Below are 23,914 nucleotides of genomic sequence, written 5' to 3'. Positions count from 1 at the left end.
ATGAAATCTATAATTGAGATAGAAATTCTCTAAAGATGTATTACTTTCATCTACCTTGTTAATTCCTTAGGCCTTCGGACAAGAAAATTTTTTCAGCAACCAAGATTTGGATTCTGGCTGTAAAATTTCCCTTTCAGATTTACTTTTTTTCTGAGGGAACCAATATTTTTTGCTTTGAATATATATGATATTTATGTATTTGGCAAAAATTTGAAATGAGATTTTTTACATTTTAAAAAAATGTAACTTTCTTTAAATGATACCTTACTTGGAAAACTAAACTGCACTCCCTCACCCCCGAAGAAGCCAACCTATTCTGTTGTTTAATCCAACCACAACATAATCTAGAATTTTAATTCTCCTGCTACTCAAATCCTTAATATTAAGCAAGCTGTAGTATAAAGTTTCACATTGTAATTACGTTATTTCCTCACTCTTCCCCTCCCCACCTCATATACTTTAAAAATGGCATGTAATATGTTTTAAGATAATGACATTTCAATGTAGAAGTGCTTCTAATGTTATTCTCTGATGAAGTAATGTTCTGCTTGTATAAAGATTTAAAAAATGATGGATTATATTCTTTAAAACAGAGTACCCTTTAGAAATAATAGCAGGTAAGAATATATTATTTTTCTCTTCTCTGATCTTTTTGACAGATTCACTAAGTGTTATGGTTTCTAGTCATCATTAGCGACTTCCAAAATCAGGCAAATTACCTTACACATATACATATGTATCTTATGTAATCGGAAAAAATTTCGATTTTGTTATTTTTTCAATAATGAGTTTTAAAGCTTAAAAGCTATTATTAGTATTTTAGTTCATTCCATTGCTGCTCATGGTAGGCTGGTGATATAAGGCTCACACACATTTTCAAGAAATAGAAGAAAACTAAAGGAGTTGACATGCATTTTAGAAAATAAACTCAAATGATTAGGTAATTAATTGGTTTACAACTGTACTAGAAAAACTTTGTGATAAAACGAGAATCTTTTCCAGTCAATCAAAATCCAGGTTTGGCTATGGTGTATGCTGGAGCTGGCTCTTCCCAGCCTTGTGTTCAGTGATGTCATGGTAGCAGCTTGAAATCAGTCACAGCAGGGGTATTTATACCCCAGAAGTAAGAGGTTCTCTTTCCATTTTGAAGACCTGTTAAATATTTCCCAGTATACTATTATTATTCCTTTAAAATACAATTGAATTCTTTGTTCGTAAGAATCTTATTTGAAGATCTAAATCGTTGGTGTTTTTCATATAAATCTTTCTGCAAAAAGATTTAAATGTCTCCATTAATTAACAGTAATGGAAATGCTAGACTTTCACTGTGAAGGGATAAATATGTGAGGTCTTATCTCAAGAAATGTTCTTCCTTTCTTTTGAAGGAGCTGTTTCAGAATAAACTTCAAAATTTGGATTTTTACCTAAAAAATGAAGGTATCATATTTTTAATTCAATCTACAGTTAGGAATCAAAATATCTAGATTTCAAAGAGAACCTAACAGATTTAAATTCTGTCAAAAATGTCTATGATTTAATGATAAAAAGTTAATATAAGATATTTTATAAAGTATGAAACAATTTTATTAGACGAACTCATTTATTTGACACATTAAATTAGGCAAAGAAAAATATATGCAACTGCATAAAAAGAATCACATTCTTATACTACTTGAACATATAGCAGTGGTCAAAAATAATGAATTGTGGAATGGATCTCAGGATTTAATGAAAAAACACCCTGCACGGCAAAACTTCAGGCTTCTAACTTCACTGAATCCAATACTAAACGTGCTTCCTTATATTCCTCAGCTTCTTCCAAGTCTTTTTCACTCTCCTGAAATGAAATATAATAAAAATTAGACTTATCCTTCTCAAACTTCAGTGCTTTTTTACTCAGATTATTACAAACCATCAAAAAAATAAATAGCTCAAAAAGGATTCCAAACCTCATCTAAATATTATGTAATTTCACAGATTTCCCATATTTCTGTTCTTTCTTTACAGGTAAAAGAAGAAATAACAGGTTTTGTTGTTTCACTGTATAGCATTCTCACAGTAAGTGAAAAACAGGGTCATCTAAAGCTTTTGGCATTAAATAACTACATAAAAACCTCAAAAAATTTTATTCTCATTCTGTCAATATGTCACCAATCAAAAAGTATTATTAATGGACTAAAAATTAAAAAATGATGCTTTACTAAAATGCTACATATATAACAACATTCAGACCAAAATAATCCTCCAACTACCCAAAATGACAAAGAAGGTTAGTGGTGTCACACCAGAGATAAGTATCATCTTTGAATTAGAAAAATGAACTGTCTGCTTATTAATATTATGTACTGTACTACAAGGAAACAAAATACTAAAACATTTTTTGACATTTAAAGACTGAGTTTTTCCTTGCTTTTTCATACATAAAGGTCTTACTATTATTATGCTAAGGGATAAATGAAATAATACCATCTAAGTTACAGAGCAGAGGGAATAAGGTATGAGTATTTATTTAATATGAAAATTTAAAGCAAAAGGAGTAAGAATTTGCTTAACTTAGATTATAGGCAAAAATTTCTTAAACCTCTATATTATGTCTTTGTTAGTAAATATAAGCTCTTTGAGGGTAGAAATATTGAATACATCCTTACACACAAAATATATCATCCAAAGACAGTATTATTTTTTTCAAGCAATTTCTATTACTTTTTAGCTACTAGATTCATGAGAGAAAAAAAGCATTTAAATTGTCAGGAAAGAAAAATGGTGCTTTTGTCTCAGGGAATATTTTAATGTCGTAATTATTTCCTTCTTTCATCTATATTTTATTTCAAAACCACAGCTTTATTTTTGGCTGTTAAGGAGAGTTATCTTGACTTTAAAAGGTTCCTATAGGGAAGTCCGGGTGGCGCAGTGGCGCAGTGGTTTAGCGCCGCCTGTAGCCCGGGGGCGTGATCCTGGAGACCAGGGATCTGGTCCCCTGTCGGGCTCCCTGCAGGGAGCCTGCTTCTCCCTCTGCCTGTGTCTCTGCCTCTCTCTGTGTCTCTCATGAATGAATAAATAAAAACTTAAAAAATAAAATAAAAGGTTCCTATAGATAAATATGGAGTTCTGTGTCTAATTAAAGTAAATGTTAAACATTTCTCTTTTTCCTTTCTTACAGATTTAGTCCTAATATTATTTTTGTGGGAAAACAAATGTCATTCTTTTTCAAAGAATACATATGATCATCCTGAGAAAGCCTCACAATATTTTTGTTATATAAGGCACAACTATGAATCACAAGACAGCTATGTAGCTAGTTAATATTAGTTCAAAACAGAAGCATGAAATGAGATTAGTAAAGGAAAGGTTAGAATTCATCAAATCATCATCAAACAGCAGTAACAACTGGCTCGGATATAGTATTATGCAGTTATTTCCATTATGAAAGAAGTAAGACTACTTTTAATTATTCTTAGAATCTTTTATAAAATGATTCTGTCACTGTATCACAAGGCATTTATATTATTAGCAGGTATGATAACACTGTTATCCAGCTATAAGTTAATATGAAAAGACTGCTTATATTACAAGGCTTTTTTTTTCCCCTCTCAAAATGATTAATGTTGGACTCTAAAAGCATTCCAGATCCTTTTCATAAGGGCCCAAATTCATTTGAAACATTTGGATCTTTTTAAAATTTTAAATAGTCTACTTATCTTTAATGTACCAAAAAAAGATCTTTATGTATGAACACTAAATATTTCAAGATATTGCTGGACAATGTTAGTGCTCTGAATATCTACCATAGTAACTCAAATATATTTAATTAACTAAGTTTAAATAAATATAATAAACATGCTATATATAGTACTTCTACTGGAGGCGTAACTTAAAACACAATTTAATCTCTATTAATTATTTTAAAATATCTGGTACACAGGGCAAGTGAACAAAGTATGCCTCTAACATAGTTTATAGTGTTGAATACTTAAGATTTTGGCCTTCCATGTATTAGACTGAAAAAAAATTTAAACAGAAGACAGAAAAGTATTTACTTACTAATAACTGCAGAAGATCAGTATATGCAGCTTCCAACCTGCGCTGGCAATCTGGGATCATCATCCGGGACTCCTGCAGTATCTCTGCCTATAATGAAAATCTCTGTGAGACAAGCAGAGATAGTAGAACTTATGTGTTTAGCTCACAACTCTGTAAATATCTAATATGATTTAAAAGAATCAGAAAAAATTATGGGTAAGTTAAATAGTTCAATATTTAAAAAAAATAGTTCACTATGTTAAATTGTGATTATTAGAAGTTAGGCAGAATGACTATCACACCATAAAATATTCAAAAGTACAAGTTTTAGATCATTTGGTAATCACCTTCTCATGCTAAGTGAAAATTAACTGGAAAAGCTTTTCATAGAGCATTTATTTAAAAAGGCTATTTAAAATAACCTATTTTTCCTGCTGTCACAAAGCACCTTTATCCAAAATGGGATCAGCTGGTTATATAAATATCTCCTGCATCTTCTGAGTAATAAAGAAAAACAGTGTTCAGATAATATCACATGGAGATAATTACTGCATGAAAAAAGTTATTGAGTTATTGATCACATCGTGTGCACACTGCAGGAGGTTCTCACTGAAAGACAGAGGTAAAGAAAAATGAAAAGCAAAGACCAGCAGGTTCATATTTTTGATGCTTATCATGCATAAAAAGTTATTACTTATCCTTGTGCTTCATTTTAGGAGAGAGATTATTCTCCCCATGCAGTTTGAGCCAAATTACCAACCTGGCACCCCTCTGAATCTGAACCTTGCCTATTCCTCCTGAAGACAGACACAACAGAATTAAACACAAGAATATTTATTCTGGAGGGTATTTCTGGACTTAACATACATCATTCAAAGCTGAACTGTAAAATATCAAATCTATCACTGAGAACCCAATCAGTAGGAGGGTAAATAAATTAGTGCCAGAAGTCCCTCAAATAAGTCTTTTTTCTAAGCTTTATCTCCTTAAACTATTCTCAGAGACACAAAGATCATTTAAACATTTATCTCCAAAAAACAGTGTTTGGTCAAATACCTTTGGTTAAATGGGTACAAATCCCAAACTTTTACTAATAAGCTTTATTACCTAGCTCATATAAAACAAAAAGGAAAGACGTAACTTAATGGTAATCATATTTTATTAGGAGCTTTAGTAAGTCCCAGTATCTTCTTCCTTTCCCTAATAGTTTTGTCACAGCTCACACTATAAACAAAAATCAGAATCATAAGATAGAAGGATGCTCTCCAGCCATATCTATTTTCTCAGGTGAAAACCTCTTTCACTAACAAACACTGGTTGAAAACTTTAGACACAGGATCACGTGACTTCACTCACTACTAATCATATTATATCTAGATATTTAATCACTGCAACTAAATTATTTTTATGTATCTGATTAGTCTAAATAATTGTGAAAAATCAGTGATAGGCACATTTCATTGGATACATGATTCATATTTCTTCCTTATGAACCTCCCTTGAGAATAGCTTCTAGGAATTAAACAAGATGAAACGAATATAAAGGGTTAAGATCAAAAGCTCGCTAAGTCAAAATGTATACGTGTAAAAAGTTTTTTGAAAGCTTTAGTATTGTCAATGAAATGAACTTAAAGCAATAATGCCCAAAATAACTTCTATTCATTATTACTCTATCCTTTATTATGGAACAATAATCCTCATTTAATCTATCAAAACAGGACTATGATGTAACTAGGGCCAAAGATCAGTCTCTCCCGTATATCAACCCCAATTCATTCAATAATCTTACTGTGTATCTAGGATGCCAGGTACAGGGGATACAAAATGAATAAAAGGTTTCTATCCTCCATTCCAGCATAGAAGCATATACATGAAAATAAACACTTGACAACAGCTTCAAGACGATTATGCCACTGGGAGCCAAAGGTATACAGTACATTGATGCCTATGATGTGGAATCCATAAACCACATCTTTATCAAGGCCATAAATCATATATTTTACCTTGTATCAATGAATTACAACTGTCAAGAATAATTTTAAGAGATCATATATAAGGTGTTAAGATTATATATAGTAAAGAAACCCCTCAAAATACCTGAACTAAACTAAATGACTATTATCTTCCAAAGTGTTCCCCTTGGGAAAGAGTCACTCAAATGAATGGGGCCTCTTTTTAAAATACCTGAATAAACTCTTAGTTTATTCTAATGCTGACTGTGATAAAACTGAGTTTAAGTTAGGATCTTGGCATAGATTGGGAAATACAAGGAATCTTAGGTAACATATAAGAATGTGGTCCTACTCATGTCTTACTGTTTTTAAAACAAGTTAATGATGGGGGGAGGTGATTATTCAGGTAAAACAGAAGTTTGGGGAAAGCTTAGCAAGATTCAGATTTTAACTATGAATAATTACTAAACTAAAATCTGATCAATTTCCTTCATAATCAAATGTATATAAGTCGGAAGGGAATAGCCCCAATTGGGCTTTTTTTCATTTTTCAGAAAGAAGAGTTCCGTGAAATAATCTGGCCAATGTCAAGTTGTTTTGCTATTGCTCAATTGAGATAAGATTTCTAGCTTCTTTAATGATCCATTCAATCAAAGCTGATTAGTACCTAAAATAATCTCTAGGCATTCTAATATTGGATACTGGCTGCCTCTAGAATCAATGGTAACTGCATTAGTTTGCCAAACTAAGTTTTATAGTAGTTCAGAGATTACTATAATAATGGTTAAGTCTCCTTTTACGCATAGGTAAAATTGTAATATGCTATTAAACATGTTAAGAATTCCGTATGAAGGGACGCCTGGGTGGCTCAGAGGTTGAGCTCCTGCCTTCAGCTCAGGTTGTGATCCCAGTCTGGAGACTGAGTCCCATATCAGGCTCCCTGTGAAGAGCCTGCTTCTCTATGTCTCTGCCTCTCTCTCTCTCTCTCTCTCTCTCTCTCTCTCTCTCTGTGTTTGTCTCTCATGAATAAATAAATATTAAAAAAAAACAAAAACAAATGAAGAATCATAGAGTCAGAAGGGACCTAAGTGGTCATCTAGTGCAGCCTCCTCAATTTACAAATAAGAAAGTTGAGTCAGAATGACTAACTAGTTGATAGGACCTGAGTTATAGCCCATGACTTTGATTTCAACTGTAGCATGTGGAAGAGTGATAGTGGTAACCATGCTCTAAGGCCTCCAATGATCCTGCTCTTGTGCAGTCACCTCCCACACTACATTTGGGTTGGGCCGGTGACCAATAGAACGTGGTAGAAGTGGCTTTATAGAACTTAATACCTGAGGCTAAGTCTTAAGAAGTCTTACAGCTTCCACATGGGGCCTCCTGAAATACTTCTGGGAAATCCTTCTCTCAGGACCTAGTTTTCATGTTATGAGAAGCTCTGGAAGGATGGATGGAAGGAAGAGAGAAAGGAAGGAAGGAATGACAGAAGGAATTTGACTTCTGTTTTGTGGTTATTGCTGAATGATTAAAGATATATAATGAATTCCAAGAAAGAAAAAGTCTGAACCCTTAAGTCCTGAGATGTCAATAATCACTTTAAGTATAAATGGTCTAAATCCATCAGCTTAAAGACAGAGATTCATATATTGGATTCAACTATATGCTGCCTGCAAGAAACTGAATTCAAACAAGATGAAACAGGGATCCCTGGGTGGCGCAGCGGTTTGGCACCTGCCTTTGGCCCAGGGTGCGATCCTGGAGACCCGGGATCGAATCCCACGTCGGGCTCCCGGTTCATGGAGCCTGCTTCTCCCTCTGCCTATGTCTCTGCCTCTATCTCTGTGACTATCATAAATAAATAAAAACAAAAACAAAAACAAAAAAAAACCAAGATGAAACAGAGAGATGAAAATAAAAGGATGGAAAAAGATGTATCATCCAAACATTAAAAAAAGTGACTATATTAATATTGGATAGACTTCAGGGCAAAAAAAAATTATCAGAGATCAAGAAGAATGCTACATAATAAATGATCAATTCACCAAGAAAAAACATGGTGATCCCTAAATGTATATGCACTAAACAAGAAAGCTTCAAAATATGTAATGCAAAAACTGATAAAGCTAAAAAAAGAGAGATAAAACCACACAGAGCTGGGGATTTCAATACCTCACTCTCAGCAATGGGTAGAAGTAACAAACAAAAAAAATTAGCAAAGATATAAAAGATCTGAATAATCCCATCAACCAATAAGATCTAATGGACATTTACAGAACATTCTACCTAAGAAAGCAAAATACAAATATTTTTCAAGCACCCATGAAACCATCACTGGAGGAGTACCTAGGTGCCTCAGTTGGTTAAGCATCTGACTCTTGGCTTCCACTCAGGTCATGATCTCATGGGTTGTGGGACTGAGCCCCGGGTTAGGCTCCATACTCAGTGTGGAGTCAGCTTGTGTCTCATCCTTTGCCCCCTCCCCAACCTGTGCATGTGTGTGCTTATTACTCTCTCTCAAATAAATATATAAATCTTAAATAGAATAAAGAAAAGACACATTCACTGCAGTATATATAGGCTGGGTCAAACAACAACAAAACAAAAGAAATCTCAACAAATTTAAATATTTATTTATTTTTTATTTTTATTTTTTTAAATTTTTATTTATTTATGATAGTCACAGAGAGAGAGAGAGAGAGAGAGGCAGAGACACAGGCAGAGGGAGAAGCAGGCTCCATGCACCGGGAGCCCGACGTGGGATTCGATCCCGGGTCTCCAGGATCGCGCCCTGGGCCAAAGGCAGGCGCCAAACCGCTGCGCCACCCAGGGATCCCCAAATTTAAATATTTAATAAAAGAATTGAAATAATACATAATGCATGTAGGACTAAAATGAAATAAAAGTAGAAATCAATAACAAAAATACAGCAGGAAAATCTTCAAACCACTTAGAAATAAACATGCTTGTAAATAACCTATGTGTTAATAAGAATGTTTCAAAAGAAACAGAAAAATATACAAATAAATGAGAACGAAAGTATGTCAAATGTAGGATTCAGTTAAAGCTGTGCTGAGAGGGAAACTTATAGCAATAAATCCTTATGTTAGGAAAGAACAAAGATCTCAATTTAAAAATCTAAGTTCTTGGGGTGTGTGGATGGCTCAGTTGGTTAAGTGCCTCTGGCTCAGGTCATGATACCAGCGTCCTGGGATGGAGCCTCACATATTGGACACTCTGCTCTGCAAGGACCCTGCTTCTCCCTCTCCCTCTGCCTCCAACTCTACCTGCTTGTATTCTCTGTCATATAAATAAAATCTTTAAAAAATAAAAATCTAAATTCTTACTTTAGGAACCCAGAAAAAGAAGAGCAAAATGAACCCCAAAAAAGAGAGTAATAAAAATAAGATCAGAAATCAATAACAGGGAAAAATCAGTGAAACAGCTGAATTTTTAAAAAACTGAAAAATCTCTAGAAAGACTGACAAAGTGAGAAGGCACAAATCACTAATATCATTAAAAAAAAAAAATCTTACCTCTACAGATCTTGCAACCATCAGAGGAAAAAAAATAGAGAATAGAGTTATGATGGTGAAGCAGTGGGGGGACTTCCTTGCCCTTGAACACAGCTAGATCAACATCAAATAATTTTGAATACAGGAAATCAATCTGGGGATTGAGAGAATGATCTGCACAATTAGAGGGAGAGAACATGGCAGGCTTATTTTAACAAACAAATCAAAGCACACCTAGTTAAAGGTCCAAATACTCTACACTGTAAGCAAGGAGGAACCCTGTAGAGGCCTGGCCTGTGGAAAAGAGCAACCAAACAACAGCAGAGTACACACAGCATACACCAGAAACACTTCCAAAGTGCCAGGCCCTGGACAATCCAGGACTCCTCCTTAATACAGCATTACTCTTAGGAGCAGGAAACATAACAAGTTTTCAGAACACATAAAAGACACAAACCTAGACACAATAACAAAATGGAAGAATTCTCCCAAAAAGAAAGATTAGGAAGAAATTACTGCCAGGGATTTGTTCCAAACAGCCATAAGCAATATATCTGAACAAGAATTTGGAATAAGAATCATAAGAATACTAGCTGGCCTTGAGAGAAGCATAGAACTCACCAGAGAAGCCCTGGCTACAGAGATAAAAGACCTAAAAACGAGTGAGGCTAAAATAAAAAATGCTTCACTGAGATGCAAAACGTATTGGATTTAATCACAATGAGGATGCAAGAAGCAAGGGAAGGAACAGGTGATGCAAAAGACAAAATTATGCAAAATAATGAAACTGAAAAGAAGAGGGAAAGAAAACTATTAGATCACAAATACAGACTTAAGGAACTCAGTGATTCCACAAAGCACAGTAATAGCCATGTCATAAGAGTCTCAGAAGAGGAAGAGTGAGAAAAAGGAGCAGAAGGTGTATTTGAACAAATTATAGCTAAGAACTTCCCTAATCTGGAGAAGGAAACAGGTGTTCAAGTCCAAGAGGCACAGAGAACTTTTCTCAAAATCAACAAAGACAAGTCAACACCAAAACATATTATAGTGAAACCTTAAAATACAAAGATAAAGAGAGAATTCTGAAAGCAGCTAGGGACAAAAGGTCCTTCACTTACAAGGGTAGACATAGGTTAGCGGCAGACCTGTCCACAGAAATTTGGCAAGCCAGAGAGAGTGGCATGATATATTCAATGTGCTTAATGGGAAATATATGCAGCCAAAAATACTTTATCCAGCAAGGGTGTCATTCAGAATAGGAGGAGAGATAAACAGCTTCCAAGAGAGGCAAAAACTAAAAGAGTTCACAAACACTAAACCAGCTCTGTAAGAAACATTAAAGGAGACCCTTTGGGACAGGAATAGCAACTGTATAGGTGCTAAATGGCACTAAATTCATATCTAGCACTAATTACTTTGAATGTAAATGGACTAAATTAAATGCCTTAATCAAAAGACACAGGGTATCAGAATGGATTAAAAAAAAAAAACCCAAGACTCATGAAAATGCTGCTAACAAGAGCGTCATTTTAGACCCAAAGACATTTCCAGATTGGAAGTGAGGGGAAGAGAACCATCTATCACGCTAATGGACATCAAAAGAAAGCTGGAGTAGCCATCCTTATTTCAAACTAGATATTAAATGAAAGACTGTACTAAGAATGATGAAGAGTATTGTACCATAATAAAGATCTAACAAGTGTAAATATTTATGCCTCCAACTTGGGAGCAGCCAAATATATAAATCAATTTATAACAAACTTAAACTCATTGATAATAATGGGGACTTTAACACCACACTCACATCAATGGACAGATTATCTAAGCAGATGATCAACAAGGAAACAGTGGCTTTGAATGACATATTGGACCAGATGGACTTAACAGATACATTCAGAGCATTTCATACTAAAGCAGCAGAAGACACATTCTTTTCTAGTGTACATGAACATTCTGCAGAATATATCACATACTGGGTCATAAATCAGGCCTCAACCAGTACAAAAAGACTGAGATCATACCATGCATATTTTCAGACCAAAATACTATGAAATTTGAAGTCAACCACAAGGAAAAATTATGAATGACTACATATATATGGAAGTTAAAGAACATCCTACTAAAGAATAAATAGGTTAACAATGAAATTAAAGAAGAAATTTAAAAATACACAGAAGTAAATGAAAACGTAAAGAAATTCAAAGTCCGAAACTTTCAGGATGCAGCAAAGATAGTCGTAAGAGGAAATCTAAAGCAAAAAAGGCCTTTCTCAAGAAGCAAGAATAGTCTCTCATACACGACCTAGCTTACAACTAAAAGAGCTGGAAAAAGAACAGCAAATAAAGCCAAAAACCAGTAGAATAAGGGAAATAATAAAAATTAGAGCAGAAATAAATTATATAGATATAAAAAATGGTAGAAAAGATCAATGACATTAGGAGATGGTTCTTTGAAAGAATTAACAAAATTGATAAACCCTTAGCTGGACTTACCAAAAAGAAGAGAGAAAGGACCCAAACAAAATCATGAATGAGAGAGGTGAGACTGTAACCCAACACTGTAGAAATACAATGACAAGAAAATATTATAAGCAATTATATGCCAACAAATTGGGCAACTTGGAAGAAATGGATAAATTCCTAGAAACATATAAAGTACCAAAACTGAAACAGGAAGAAATGGAAAATTTGAACAGACTCATAAACAGCAAAGAAACTAAGTCAGTAATCACAACTCTCCCAACAAACAAGAGTCCAGGACTAGATGGCTTCTCAGAGGAATTCTACAAAACATTAAAAGAAGAATTAATACCTATTCTTCTAAAACTGTTCCAAAAAATAGAAATGGAAAGAGAACTTCTAAACTTATTCTATAACACCAGGACTACCTAGATTCCAAAACCAGACAGAGACCCGACTAAAAAGGAGAATTACACACCAATATCCCTGATGAACATGGATGCAAAAGTTCTCAACAAAAATATGAGCAAACTGCAAGGGAAAAAAATACCATAAACAATTTTATAATACTGTTCATAATGCTCATGGATTCAAAGAATCCATGAAGAAGAAATGAAACAATTTCTTGAAAACTACAAAGCATCAAAACTCAAAAGATAACCTGAATAGTTGTGTATAATCATGAAAGGACTTGAATTTGTAATTAAAAAGATGATAAAATAGACCTCCCCGAGTCTTGATGGTTCCACTGGACAAGTTTATCAAATATTTTAAGAAGAGTTGAAACTACTTTTACACAAATCCTTTAAGAAAAGAGAAGAGGGAACATTTCCAATTAATTTTATGAGAGGAGCTAGACAAAGACCATATAAAAGAAAACTACTTAGATGCAAAATCCTCAACAAAGTCTTAGTAAATTGAATCCAGCATGTATGAAAAGAATTATACACTACAATCAAGTGAACAAGCAGGTATAAAACAAGGCTAGTTCAACAATTAAAAGTCAGTCTATGTAATCCACAATTATCAAGAGCCCAAAAAAGAAAATTCACATGGTCTTATCAAATGAGATAGGAAAAGCATGTGACAAAACCCTAAGTATCCATTCATGACAAAAATGCTCAGCAAATTAGGAATACAGAACTTTCTCAACTTGAAAAACACTATTTATCAAAAATGTACTAACATTATAATTATACTTAATGATAAAAGATTGCTACCTAAGATTAGGAAGAGGTGAGATGTTCACTCTCACCACTCTTATTCAACACAGTAAGTTAAGTAAGTCTTAGCCAGAGCAATCAACTAAGAAAAAGAAATAAGACATACAGGTTGAAAAGAAATAAAACTGTCTCTATTCACAAATGACAGGATTGTCTAGGTAGAAAACCAGAAGGAATCTACAAAAGCTCTTAGAAACTAGAGAGTTCAACAAGGTCCCAAATGGTTACAAGACCAACACACAAAAAACTAAATGCACTTCTGTATCTAACAGCAAAATATATATGTGTGGAAACCAAAACTAGAAACAGTACCATTAAAAGAAAAAAAAAAAAAAAGAAAGAAACAATACCATTTACAACATCTTCAAAGAAAATGAAATAATCAGGTATAAATCTAACAAAACACTGCAGGATTTGTATGTTGAAAATTACAAAATGCTGATGAAAGAAGTCAGATCTAAATAAACTGGAAAGGCTTACCACATTCATTGACTAGAAGACATAGTAAAGACATCAAATCTCCCCAGATTGATATATAGGTGCTTTTTTTTTTTTTTTTAAAAGTAGGCTCCACGCCCAGTGTGGAGACCAACTTGAGGCTTGAACTCACTACCCTGAGATTAAGATCTGAGCTGAGATCAAGAGTGAGATATTTAACAGACTTAGCCACCCACTTGCCCCCAGAATTGATATATAGGATTAATGCAATTCACATCAAAATCTTAGCAAGGTGTTTTATAAACATAGGGAAGCTTATTCTAAAATTTGTATGATAAGGCAAAGGAAGTAGAATAGCTAAAATAATAAAAGAAAAAAAAGAAAAGACTTAATCTTCTACAATTAAAGCTTTCTCTACAGCTACACTAATCAAGACGGTGTGGTTCTGGTAAATAAATACACAACAGGGATCCCTGGGTGGCGCAGCGGTTTGGCGCCTGCCTTTGGCCCAGGGCGCGATCCTGGAGACCCGGGATCGAGTCCCACGTCGGGCTCCCGGTGCGTGGAGCCTGCTTCTCCCTCTGCCTGTGTCTCTGCCTCTCTCTCTCTCTCTGTGACTATCATAAATAAATAAAAATTTAAAAAAATTAAAAAAAAATAAATAAATACACAACAGATTAATGGATCAAAAGAGAGAAAGCAAAAATAGATCCATACAAATACATCCAACAAGTTGAGAAAGGTACAAAAGCAATTCAATGGGGGAGAAGGATAACCATTCCAATAAATATTGCTGGAGCAACTAGGTACCTATAGGCAAAAAGATGAATCAATGAGTCTGAGAAACTAAACCTCACCCATTAAATAAAAATTAACTCAAGAAGGATTAAAGCCTTAAATGTAAGACATAAAACCACAGAAGTTTTAGGAAAAAAACAGAAAAATCTTTGGGATCTAGGACTAGGCAAAGAGTCCCTTAGACTTAAAACCAGAAGTATAATTCACAAAATAAGTATTAGCCATAAATTAGATGTTTTCAAAATTAAAAATGGTTGCTCAGTGAAAGACCTTGTTAAAAAGACAAACTGCAGATTAAGAGAAAATATTTGCAAACCACATATCCAGCGAAGAGCATGTAACTCTCAAAACTCAGAAGTAGAAAAACAAAGAATCCAATTAAAAAGTGGGCAGAAGATGGCTCACTCAGTAAAGCATGCAACTCTTGATCTCAGGGTTGTGATTTCAAGCCCCATGCTGGATGTAGACATTACTTAAAGAAATAAAACCTTAGCGAAGCCTGGCTGGCTCAGTTGGAAGAGTGTGCGACTTTTGATCTCGGGGTCATGAGTTTAAGCCCCACAGTGGGTGTGGAGATTACTTACATAAATAGAAGTCTTAAAAAAAAATGGGTAGAAGGTATAAACAGACATTTCACTGAAGAGAATATACATACACAAATAAGCAAATGAGAAGATATTCAACATTATAGCCATTAGGAAAATCAAAATTAAAAGCATAATCAGGTATCCCTATACATCTATCATGTAGGTGATGGCTTAAATGCTAAAATAAAAATACTGATACCACCAAATGCTAGTGAGGATGTGGAGAAATCAAATTACTACATCACTAGTAGGAATGTAAAATAGTATAGCCACTCTGGAAAAGAGTTTGGCAGTTTCTCTTAAAACAAAAAATGGGGGATCCCTGGGTGGCGCAGCGGTTTAGCGCCTGCCTTTGGCCCAGGGCGCGATCCTGGAGACCCGGGATCGAATCCCACGTCAGGCTCCCGGTGCATGGAGCCTGCTTCTCCCTCTGCCTGTGTCTCTGCCTCTCTCTCTCTCTCTGTATGACTATCATAAATAAATTTAAAAAAATTTTTTTTAAAATGTACTAATACAACACAACAATTTCTTGGGCATTTATCCCAGTGAAATGAGAATTTATGTTCATGCAGAAATTGTCTATAAATGTTCATAGCAACTTTTTTTGGTAATAGCCCCAAAGTGGAAACAATTCAAATGCTCTTCAATGGTTACACTGTGATACATCTATAGCATGGACTACTACTCAGCAATAATAAGGAACAAAGTTGATACACTCAGTGACTTAAGTGAACCTCAAAGGGAATTATGCTAAATGGAAAAAGCCAATTTCAAAAGGTTACATACTATATGATTCTTTAGAGTATTAATTACTTAGAACACAGGGATGGAGAAGACAGGGGCTACAAAGAGGCAGCACAAGCCAGTCTTGTGTGCAACAGTTTTCCATCTTGACTGTTGTAGTTATTCTACATGTGACAGAATTGTATGGGACTATATACGCAAACATATACAGACACACACAAATGCGTACATGTGTAACTAGTGAAACGTAAATAAGCTCTGTGGTGTACCAATGTCAATTTCATGACCTGAATATTATATAAGATACTAACACTGTAGGACGACTAGTGAGGAGTGTAGAGTGACCTCCCTAAACATTTACTGCAACTTCTTGTGAATCTATAACAACACACAGAACAAGTGTACAAACAGAGCACGATTTATAAACCTGGGTATAGGTAACAAGAGACAATGATACTTTCTTGCACCAATGGAAGTTATTTTAAATAATATTTTTATTATTTATAAAAGAAATACGGTGTTTCTTGCAGAACCAGTCTTATGAAAGATGCCTGATCAAATTCTCTTTTAAATTGAAGTGTCCTATTCTTTTCCACATAAAGAAAAAAACTTCCCCTTCATTTTTAGGAAAAAGAGATACCCAATTGTGAATGTTAGCTCATCTTTCAAGTAAATCACACACACACAAAATGTGTGTTTATGTTTCTCAAAAAGACAGATTTTTACAACACTGCAATTACATGTAGTAACTGTAAATCCTTGTTGGGAAAATTGTACCAGTTTGCCTTTTTAATATTATTTCTGGAAAATAAAAGATGAGTCATGCTTCAGGTGAAATAACAGGGACACATTTGATTATCACTGCTAATCATTTGTGTAATGGGTCAGATTTTTAAAAAAAGCAAAAGACCAGACAGAATACCTTCACTGGTTGAAGGCAAAATCCTATCTACCCCTAATTGGAATGAAAGTGGAAAAGAAGAGGGATATCATGAGCAAAGGACTAAAATCCATTTGGGCCATATTTGAAGGTTGTTTTCTATTGTTTAGACCAAAAAGAAAAGGGCAGAAGAACTCTTTGGTATTTTGGCTTAAGGTCTTCTGTCCAGTTATTTATTTCACAAGAACCAATATTAGCCTTAATCCAGGAAAGGCCGGCCAGCTGGCCGGCCTATCTACCTACCTACCTATAATTTAAATTCAATTTGTCAACATATAACACCCAGTGCTCATCTCATCACCTGCCCTCCTTAGAGCCAATCACCCAGTTACCCCAGCCCCCCACTCACCTCCCCTTCGGCAGAGTTTCTCAGAGTTAGGAGTCTCTCATGGTTTGTCTTCCTAATTTTTTCCCATTCAGTTACCCCACCTTCCCTTATGATTCCTTTCCTTATTTCTTATATTCCACACATGAGTAAAACCAGATGATAATTGTTTTTCTCTGATGGACTTATTTCACTCAGCGTAACACCCTCCCGTTCCTTCCACATCAATGTAAATGGTGGGTATTCGTCCTTTCTGATGGCTGAGTAATATTCCATTGTATATACATACAGACCACGTCTTCTTTATCCATTCATCTATCGAAGGACACCGTGGCTCCTTCCATAGTATGGCTACTGTGGACATTGCCACTATGAACATTGGGGTGCAAGTGTCCTGCAGTTTCACTACATCTGTATCTTTGGGGTAAATCTCCAGCAGTGTAATTGCTGGGTCATAGAGTAGCTCTATTTTTAACTTCTTGAGGAACCTCCACAGTTTTCCAGAGTGGCTGTACCAGTTTGCATTCCCACCAATAGTGCAAGAGGGTTCCCCTTTCTCCACATCCTTGCCAACATTTGTCATTTCCTGTCTTGTTAATTTTAGTCATTCTCTCTGGTGTAAAGTGGTATATCTATTTGTCTTTCCCCCAGTGACAAGTGATGTGGAACATTTTCTTATGTGCTTATTCGCCATGTGTAGGTCTTTGAAGAAATATCTGTTCATGTCTTCTGCTCATTTCTCGACTGGATTGTTTGTTTTTTGGGTTTAAGTTAAGTTTGATACGTTCTTTATATATCTTGGACACTAGCCCTTTATCTGATGTGTCATTTGCAAATATCTTCTCTCATTCTGGAAGCTGCCTTTGAGTTTTGTTGACTGTTTCCTTTGCTATGCAGAAGGTTTTTTTTCTTTTTAAGATTTTATTTATTCATGAGAGACACAGAGAGAAGGACAGAGACAGGCAGAGGGAGAAGCAGGCTTCATGGAGGGAACCTGATCCTGGAACTTCAGGATCACGCTCTGAGCCAAAGGCAGACGCTCAACTGCTGAGCCACCCAGGCATCCCCGTGCAAAAGCTTTTTATCCTGATGAAGTCCCAACAGTTCATTATTGCTTTTGTTTCCCTTTCAGGAAAGGCCAATTTTGACAACCAATTAGAGGTGAGAAGTTTGGTAGGGACTGATAGCATAATAAATATGTTATTACTTTTTTAAAAAAATGGGAGGGGGGCATGGGGGTGTGGAGAGCAGAGGGAAAGAGAATCCCAAGCAGACCCCCGCCCCCCACCAGAAGCTTAGAGCCTAATGTGGGGCTTGATCTTACAACCCTGGGATCACAACCTGAACCAAAACCAAGAGTTGGACACTTAATTGACTGTGCCACCAGATGCCCCATAAATGTGTATTATAAGATATGGACAGTTCAGAAGATCCATGAAAGCCAGAAAAAAACGGATCCGAGTGAGAAAAGAGCCATGTTAGAAGAAGTGGCTAATGTGGGGATTTAGCTCAGAAGAGGAGGAAATACAGGGAGACAAGTAGAGAATCTGTAAAATGCAGCACTTGGTCTTCTTGGTATTTTCTATGAGGGGCACAACAGATATAAAGAAACTATTAATAAAATTAAAGTCCTAGGCAAACAGGAATACGGTAGTGTTCTTGGCAAAGCAATTCTTGTTGCATATAATAAAAAATATGAATGGCTGGCCGTAGTATAGCTAAGCTAGGAAAAGGAATTGAGAAAAGTATGTGGGTTGGGTTAAAGAAAAAGTTTCATGAGACAAAACTGCAACTGACAACTATATATGCTACAGTTAACAATAGGGGTAAACAGAAAGATTTATTGTTTTGTAATTAAATATGGGATGGTATTTTTGAATATAAGTGCTAGGTTGACTAGGAATCTAAGAAATCATATTATAAAACATGACCATTGTGACAAGAGATACTTTTAACAAGGCTGAGGGCAGAAAGGATTTTTTTAAAGATTTTATTTATTTGCGGGGGGGGGGGGGAAGAGTGAGCATGCATGTGCACACACTTGGAGCAAGAGGTAGAGGGAGAGAATCTTCACATAGACTCTCTGTACTGATCACGGAGCCAAGGCAGGGCTCAATCTCACAACCCATGAGATCATGACCTGCACTGACCTCAGAACCAAGAGTTGGATGCTTAAATGACTCAGCCACCTAGGCGCCCCAAAAGGATTTTTAACAAAAATTTTCTCCTTTTTACATCTGCATATGTAGTCAATGATAATGTAGTTAAATGGCTAGTACTTTTAAATAACAATGAGAACAGAAGATTCAAGAAAAGAGTTAATCCTTACCTATAAAGTAGTATATTTATTGAAGGATGATCAATATATAAATTTTATTTTTTTCCAATATATAAATATTAAAAAAAGATTGATTATCTATGACATTATTTGTAGAATTTTATTTAGAAAGAGAACACATTTATTCTCCATTCTAGTAACTTTCAACTTCTATTCTAGCTACATGGCTGTTTTGTTTTTTAAAAGTTTTATTTATTCATGCGAGAGAGGCAGAGACAGAAGCAGAGGAAGAAGGCTCCCTGTGGGGAGTGCGATGAGGGACTCTGGGACCACGACCTGAGCCAAAGGCAGACAGGCAACCATTGAGCCATCCAGGGGCCTTTCAATACATTACTAGTGATCAAAAGAACAGGGCAAAGAAAAACCTGAGGTCAGGAGCTACACATGTGAGAAAATAAGCTTGACTGAAAAGAACCTGGATGACAAAAAGTCATATACTATGTCATACTATTTCTTACTAGATGTTGGGAAACAATAGAGGACATTGTGAGAGAGGCACAAGAGTGATATAAATAAAGCATTTAACCATCATAATCTAAGAATCAAAAATTTATATTCCATATGTAAATCCTTATGAAGAACAGTTAGTTCATGAAAGTCAGCATATCAGGTGACATGTTATATCTACAAATCTGTTTACAGTCTTCCCTCAATTTACTGGAAATTTACAAAAATCTTAAACACAAATGTTCTCTGATCTACTACACATAAAGGAAGGCAGCAGGGTCTTCTAAAAACTAAATTAAGGTTTTCTTAATTTTTTTTAAAAGGTTTTATTTATTAATTCATGATAGACATAGAGAGAGAGAGAGAGAGAGAGAGGCAGAGACACAGGCAGAGGGAGAAGCAGGCTCCATGCCAGGAGCCCGACGTGGGACTTGATCCCGGGACTCCGGGATCACGCCCTGGGCCAAAGGCAGGTGCCAAACCGCTGAGTCACCCAGGAATCCCGGTTTTCTTAATTTCTAATAGGAAGGAAGGCAGTACAGGTACAGATGCAGATAGGCTGAAAGATTTTATGGTTGGAAAAAGACAAAGTTCCCAATGGCTTCTATTTTCCCAAGGAATTATGAAACAAGTGTCGGCCAAGAGTAACTATTCAAAAAATGCTCTGATGGGAATAAGTAAGATGTTATCAGAGAACAGAGGAGGAGTATCATTATCAGTGTTGAGGTAGAGGGTAGGGGATGTTTAAAAGATAAACAGGAATTTATAAGGAAAAGGTAGGTAGGAGAAATAGGAAGAGCATCTCATACTTATGTCAGAGGCAAAGGAAAAGAGCATGTTCAAGAAACAAAAGGGCAGGACCTAAGAGGTCCAAGAATAGCAAGAGATAAGGTTGGATAAGAAGATACCAAAATTAGGGAGAGTCTTGTATGTAGTACAAAGGAGACTGAAATTTGTCATGAGGATAATCAGAAAAAGCTACTCAAGTATAATACACGTATTTATGTTGGTGGTCTTCACATCATTTTGGGGAAAATACTTGTAAATTTAATATACAAGTACATTTAACACAAGATTAGGCCATTTATATATTACATATTTTTAAGTTTATTATCATATTTTAGTAATCTCTACAACCTATGTGGGGCCAAAACTCACAACCCTGAGGTCCAGAGTCTCATGCTCTGCTGACTAAGCCAGTCAGGTGCCTCCAATTTTTATATTTAATACTTAAAATGTAGAGGCAGTATAGCTTAATGGTTAAGAGTACAAAAAAACTTTAAGATTTTATTTATTTATTCATGAGAGAGAGAGAGAGAGAGAGAGAGAGAGAGAAGCAGAGACAAAGGCAGAGGGAGAAGCAGGCTCCATGCTGGGAGCTTGATGTGGGACTTGATTCCAGGACTCCAGGATCACGCCCTGGGTGGAAGGCAGGCGCTAAACTGCTGAGCCACCCAGGGATCCCCAAGAGTACAAATTTTAAGGGCACCTGGGTGGCTCAGTCAGTTGGGTACCTGCCTTCAGCTCAAGTCATGATCCCAGGTCCTGGAATCGAGTCTGCTTCTCCCTCTCCCTTTGCTTGTACTCTCTTTTGCGCTCTCTCTCTCAAATAAATATATTCTTTAAAAAAAAAAAAAAAGAGAGTACAAATTCTGGACTCAGAACTCCTGTATTCAAATCTTAGCTATGCTGCTTGGTGGTTGTGTGACCTTGGGCAAACTATGTAACCTATGTTTCTGTATTTTTAAATGGATGTTTTAATAGTAAAGAAAAAAATAATAGCACCTTCTCAAAGGGATGTTAATATATTAGTTAACATGGTATCCTATAAATGTTAGCTATTATTATTAAAGATACAGTTTTACCTGCTTTTTAATGGCATAATTTTCACCATCTTCAGCTTTCATTTTTTCAATCTTTTCTTCTTGTTGTTTTGCTTCTTTTTCATACATCATTTTTTCTTTGACCAATCTATAAATAAACCAAAAATGGTTCCAAGGATTAATTTTCTCTCTAGCAAACAGATCATAGGAGACAAAGAAACTATGTAAATATAAAATATACTTAAAATACCAAAGTATGTGTACTAGATAAGGAGGAGAAGAAAGAAAAATACTCTAGCCATAGATCTAAGTCTGATCCTCAAACCCTTAAGTCCTATACTTGTCTAAACCAAGTGTAATCTTCAAAGCATGAAGCTCTCAAATTTTTAATTAAAAACATGTTCCACTATAATAATTTATTTAAAATGTAAAAACACTCAAAATTATTATGTACTAGCCTTTGTCTTCCTTCTTTATTAATAGATATATATTTTCAAACTTGTATACATGTACTTGAAACAACATAATGGAAAAAGCTCAGCTTACTGGAAAAAACAATTGGTATATTGCATGCCAAGTCCAAAACAAAGAAAGATTATATTGTTTTCAGCAATAAAATCGTTTAATAAGTATTTACTATTCATTTAATTTTATGCCTGACCTTCCTTGTGTGAGGGACTGGTTTTTGTCTAATCATTTGCAATAAAGATCTTTAAGTGGATTTCAAAACATGTTTTTTTGAAAAAGATTTATTTATTTATGTATTTATTTATTTTAGAGAGAGAAAGAGTGCATGTGCACCAGAGGAGGGGCAGAGGGGGAAAGAATCTCAAGCAGGCTCCCTGCCAAGCGCAGAGCCCCACAATAGGGCTCGACCTCACCACACCAAGATGGTAATCTGAGTGGGAACCAAGAGCTGGAGGCTTAACCAATTGAGCCACCAAGGTGCCCCTCAAAATATAATTTTCATATTCTAAGGGGGTCTTTTTTTTTTAGGATTTTATTTATTTATTCTTAAGAGAGAAAGAGAGAGAGAGAGAGAGAGAGAGAGGCACAGAGACACAGGCAGAGGGGAGAAGCAGGCTCCCTGCAAGGAGCTCAATGGGGGACTCGATCTGCCAAAGGCAGATGCCCAACTGCTGAGCCACCCAGGCCTTCCTTCCAAGGGGGGGGTCTTAATATAAGTTCAGAAATCTAAAAAGAAAAAAGTACTTTTGTTATACTACTTGAAAAGCTTCCAAATCAGATTTTAAATTTGGATTTAAATCCCCACATAAACTACAAACTAAATATTAAAAAACTAAAAATATGGTCCAGTTTGGAATTTTGAGGTGTGCAAGCAAGGCTCATTCTGTCTTTCATGATCTTGTGTCACTGACATAGATAAAAGAAAATATAATAAAATGATAATAATATTTACAGTAGAGTATTATAGGACCTTCATGCACTCGTCCTGAAGTAACTCACAGTGGAAAAAAAAAAAAAAACAAAGCAAATAATAGGTACAAAATATAAAATTTTATGTTGCAATGAATATAAACAAATAACAGAGGATACTTAAGAAACAAATAATAAAGGACACTTGGGAAAGTACTATTTCTGGTTATCCAAGGAGGAACTTCTAATGATGTGGGGTAGGGGGAGTCAGCTGGGAGTTAAACTTTTTTTGAGCTTTTACATTTGAGCTTATTCTTCATTTGACTTTTATAACATTCCTAATAGCTGAATATTAATAGAAAAAACAATCACAAGTAATGGACTATGATTATAGTCCTTCACCCATTTACTACACTTCATATAAAATGCCAATAGTTAAGTATTATTCACTGGCCTCATTAAGAGGTCTGACACTGAACACCACCCCTAGGATGATGTTCATCATCCTCATATGCTTCTCCATTGTAATGGTGCCATCTTTCCTGATTTGGATTAAAGTTCACCAGTTTTTTCAATTTTGAGTAATAAAATTTGCTAGTTATTCCTTTAGCAATATTTTCTAAATTTTCTGGAATAAAGCAAAATTCTTAGAAAGATACCAAAATATATCTAATCTTTTTAATTCTCTAAACACTGATCTCTTTTGCAAGTTTTGTAAACGCCATAGTTAACATAATACATATGTGTCATAATTTATTATACTTTAAAGGCATAATTAACTGAAAATATTTTCCATTAGTGTTACAAATCCACACCAACAGAGAAACAGCAAACCACAGAGAAACAGCAATTTCAAAATCTGGTCACTTTCAGTAATTAGACAAATACATGAGAGGAAATTATAAAACGAAGAGCAATAGAAAAGGAT

The 23,914-nt window shown here is 35.2% G+C and overlaps 1 protein-coding gene across 2 annotated transcripts in view; it reads right to left on the bottom strand.

The window, feature by feature from the left end:
- Positions 1-1,581: 1,581 nt before the first annotated feature.
- Positions 1,582-23,914, bottom strand: part of TBCA (tubulin folding cofactor A) — a 75,617-nt gene continuing 53,284 nt past the window's right edge. Inside the window, exons 2-4 of one of the 2 annotated variants that reach the window (XM_025437262.3) lie at positions 21,652-21,757; positions 4,042-4,128; positions 1,582-1,837 (exon numbers count right to left, since the gene is read on the bottom strand). In XM_025437262.3, the coding sequence (XP_025293047.1) occupies positions 1,757-1,837; positions 4,042-4,128; positions 21,652-21,757 (274 nt within the window). In that variant the 3' untranslated portion in view covers positions 1,582-1,756. The remainder of the gene's footprint in view (positions 1,838-4,041; positions 4,129-21,651; positions 21,758-23,914) is intronic. The other variant, XM_049108354.1, reaches the window with a different exon arrangement.

The sequence above is a fragment of the Canis lupus genome, chromosome 3 (assembly GCF_003254725.2).
Source record: "Canis lupus dingo isolate Sandy chromosome 3, ASM325472v2, whole genome shotgun sequence".
Classification (NCBI taxonomy): Eukaryota; Metazoa; Chordata; class Mammalia; order Carnivora; family Canidae; genus Canis; species Canis lupus.
The sequence above is the reverse complement of the archived record's forward strand: the minus strand, read 5'-3'. Positions and strand labels throughout refer to the sequence as shown.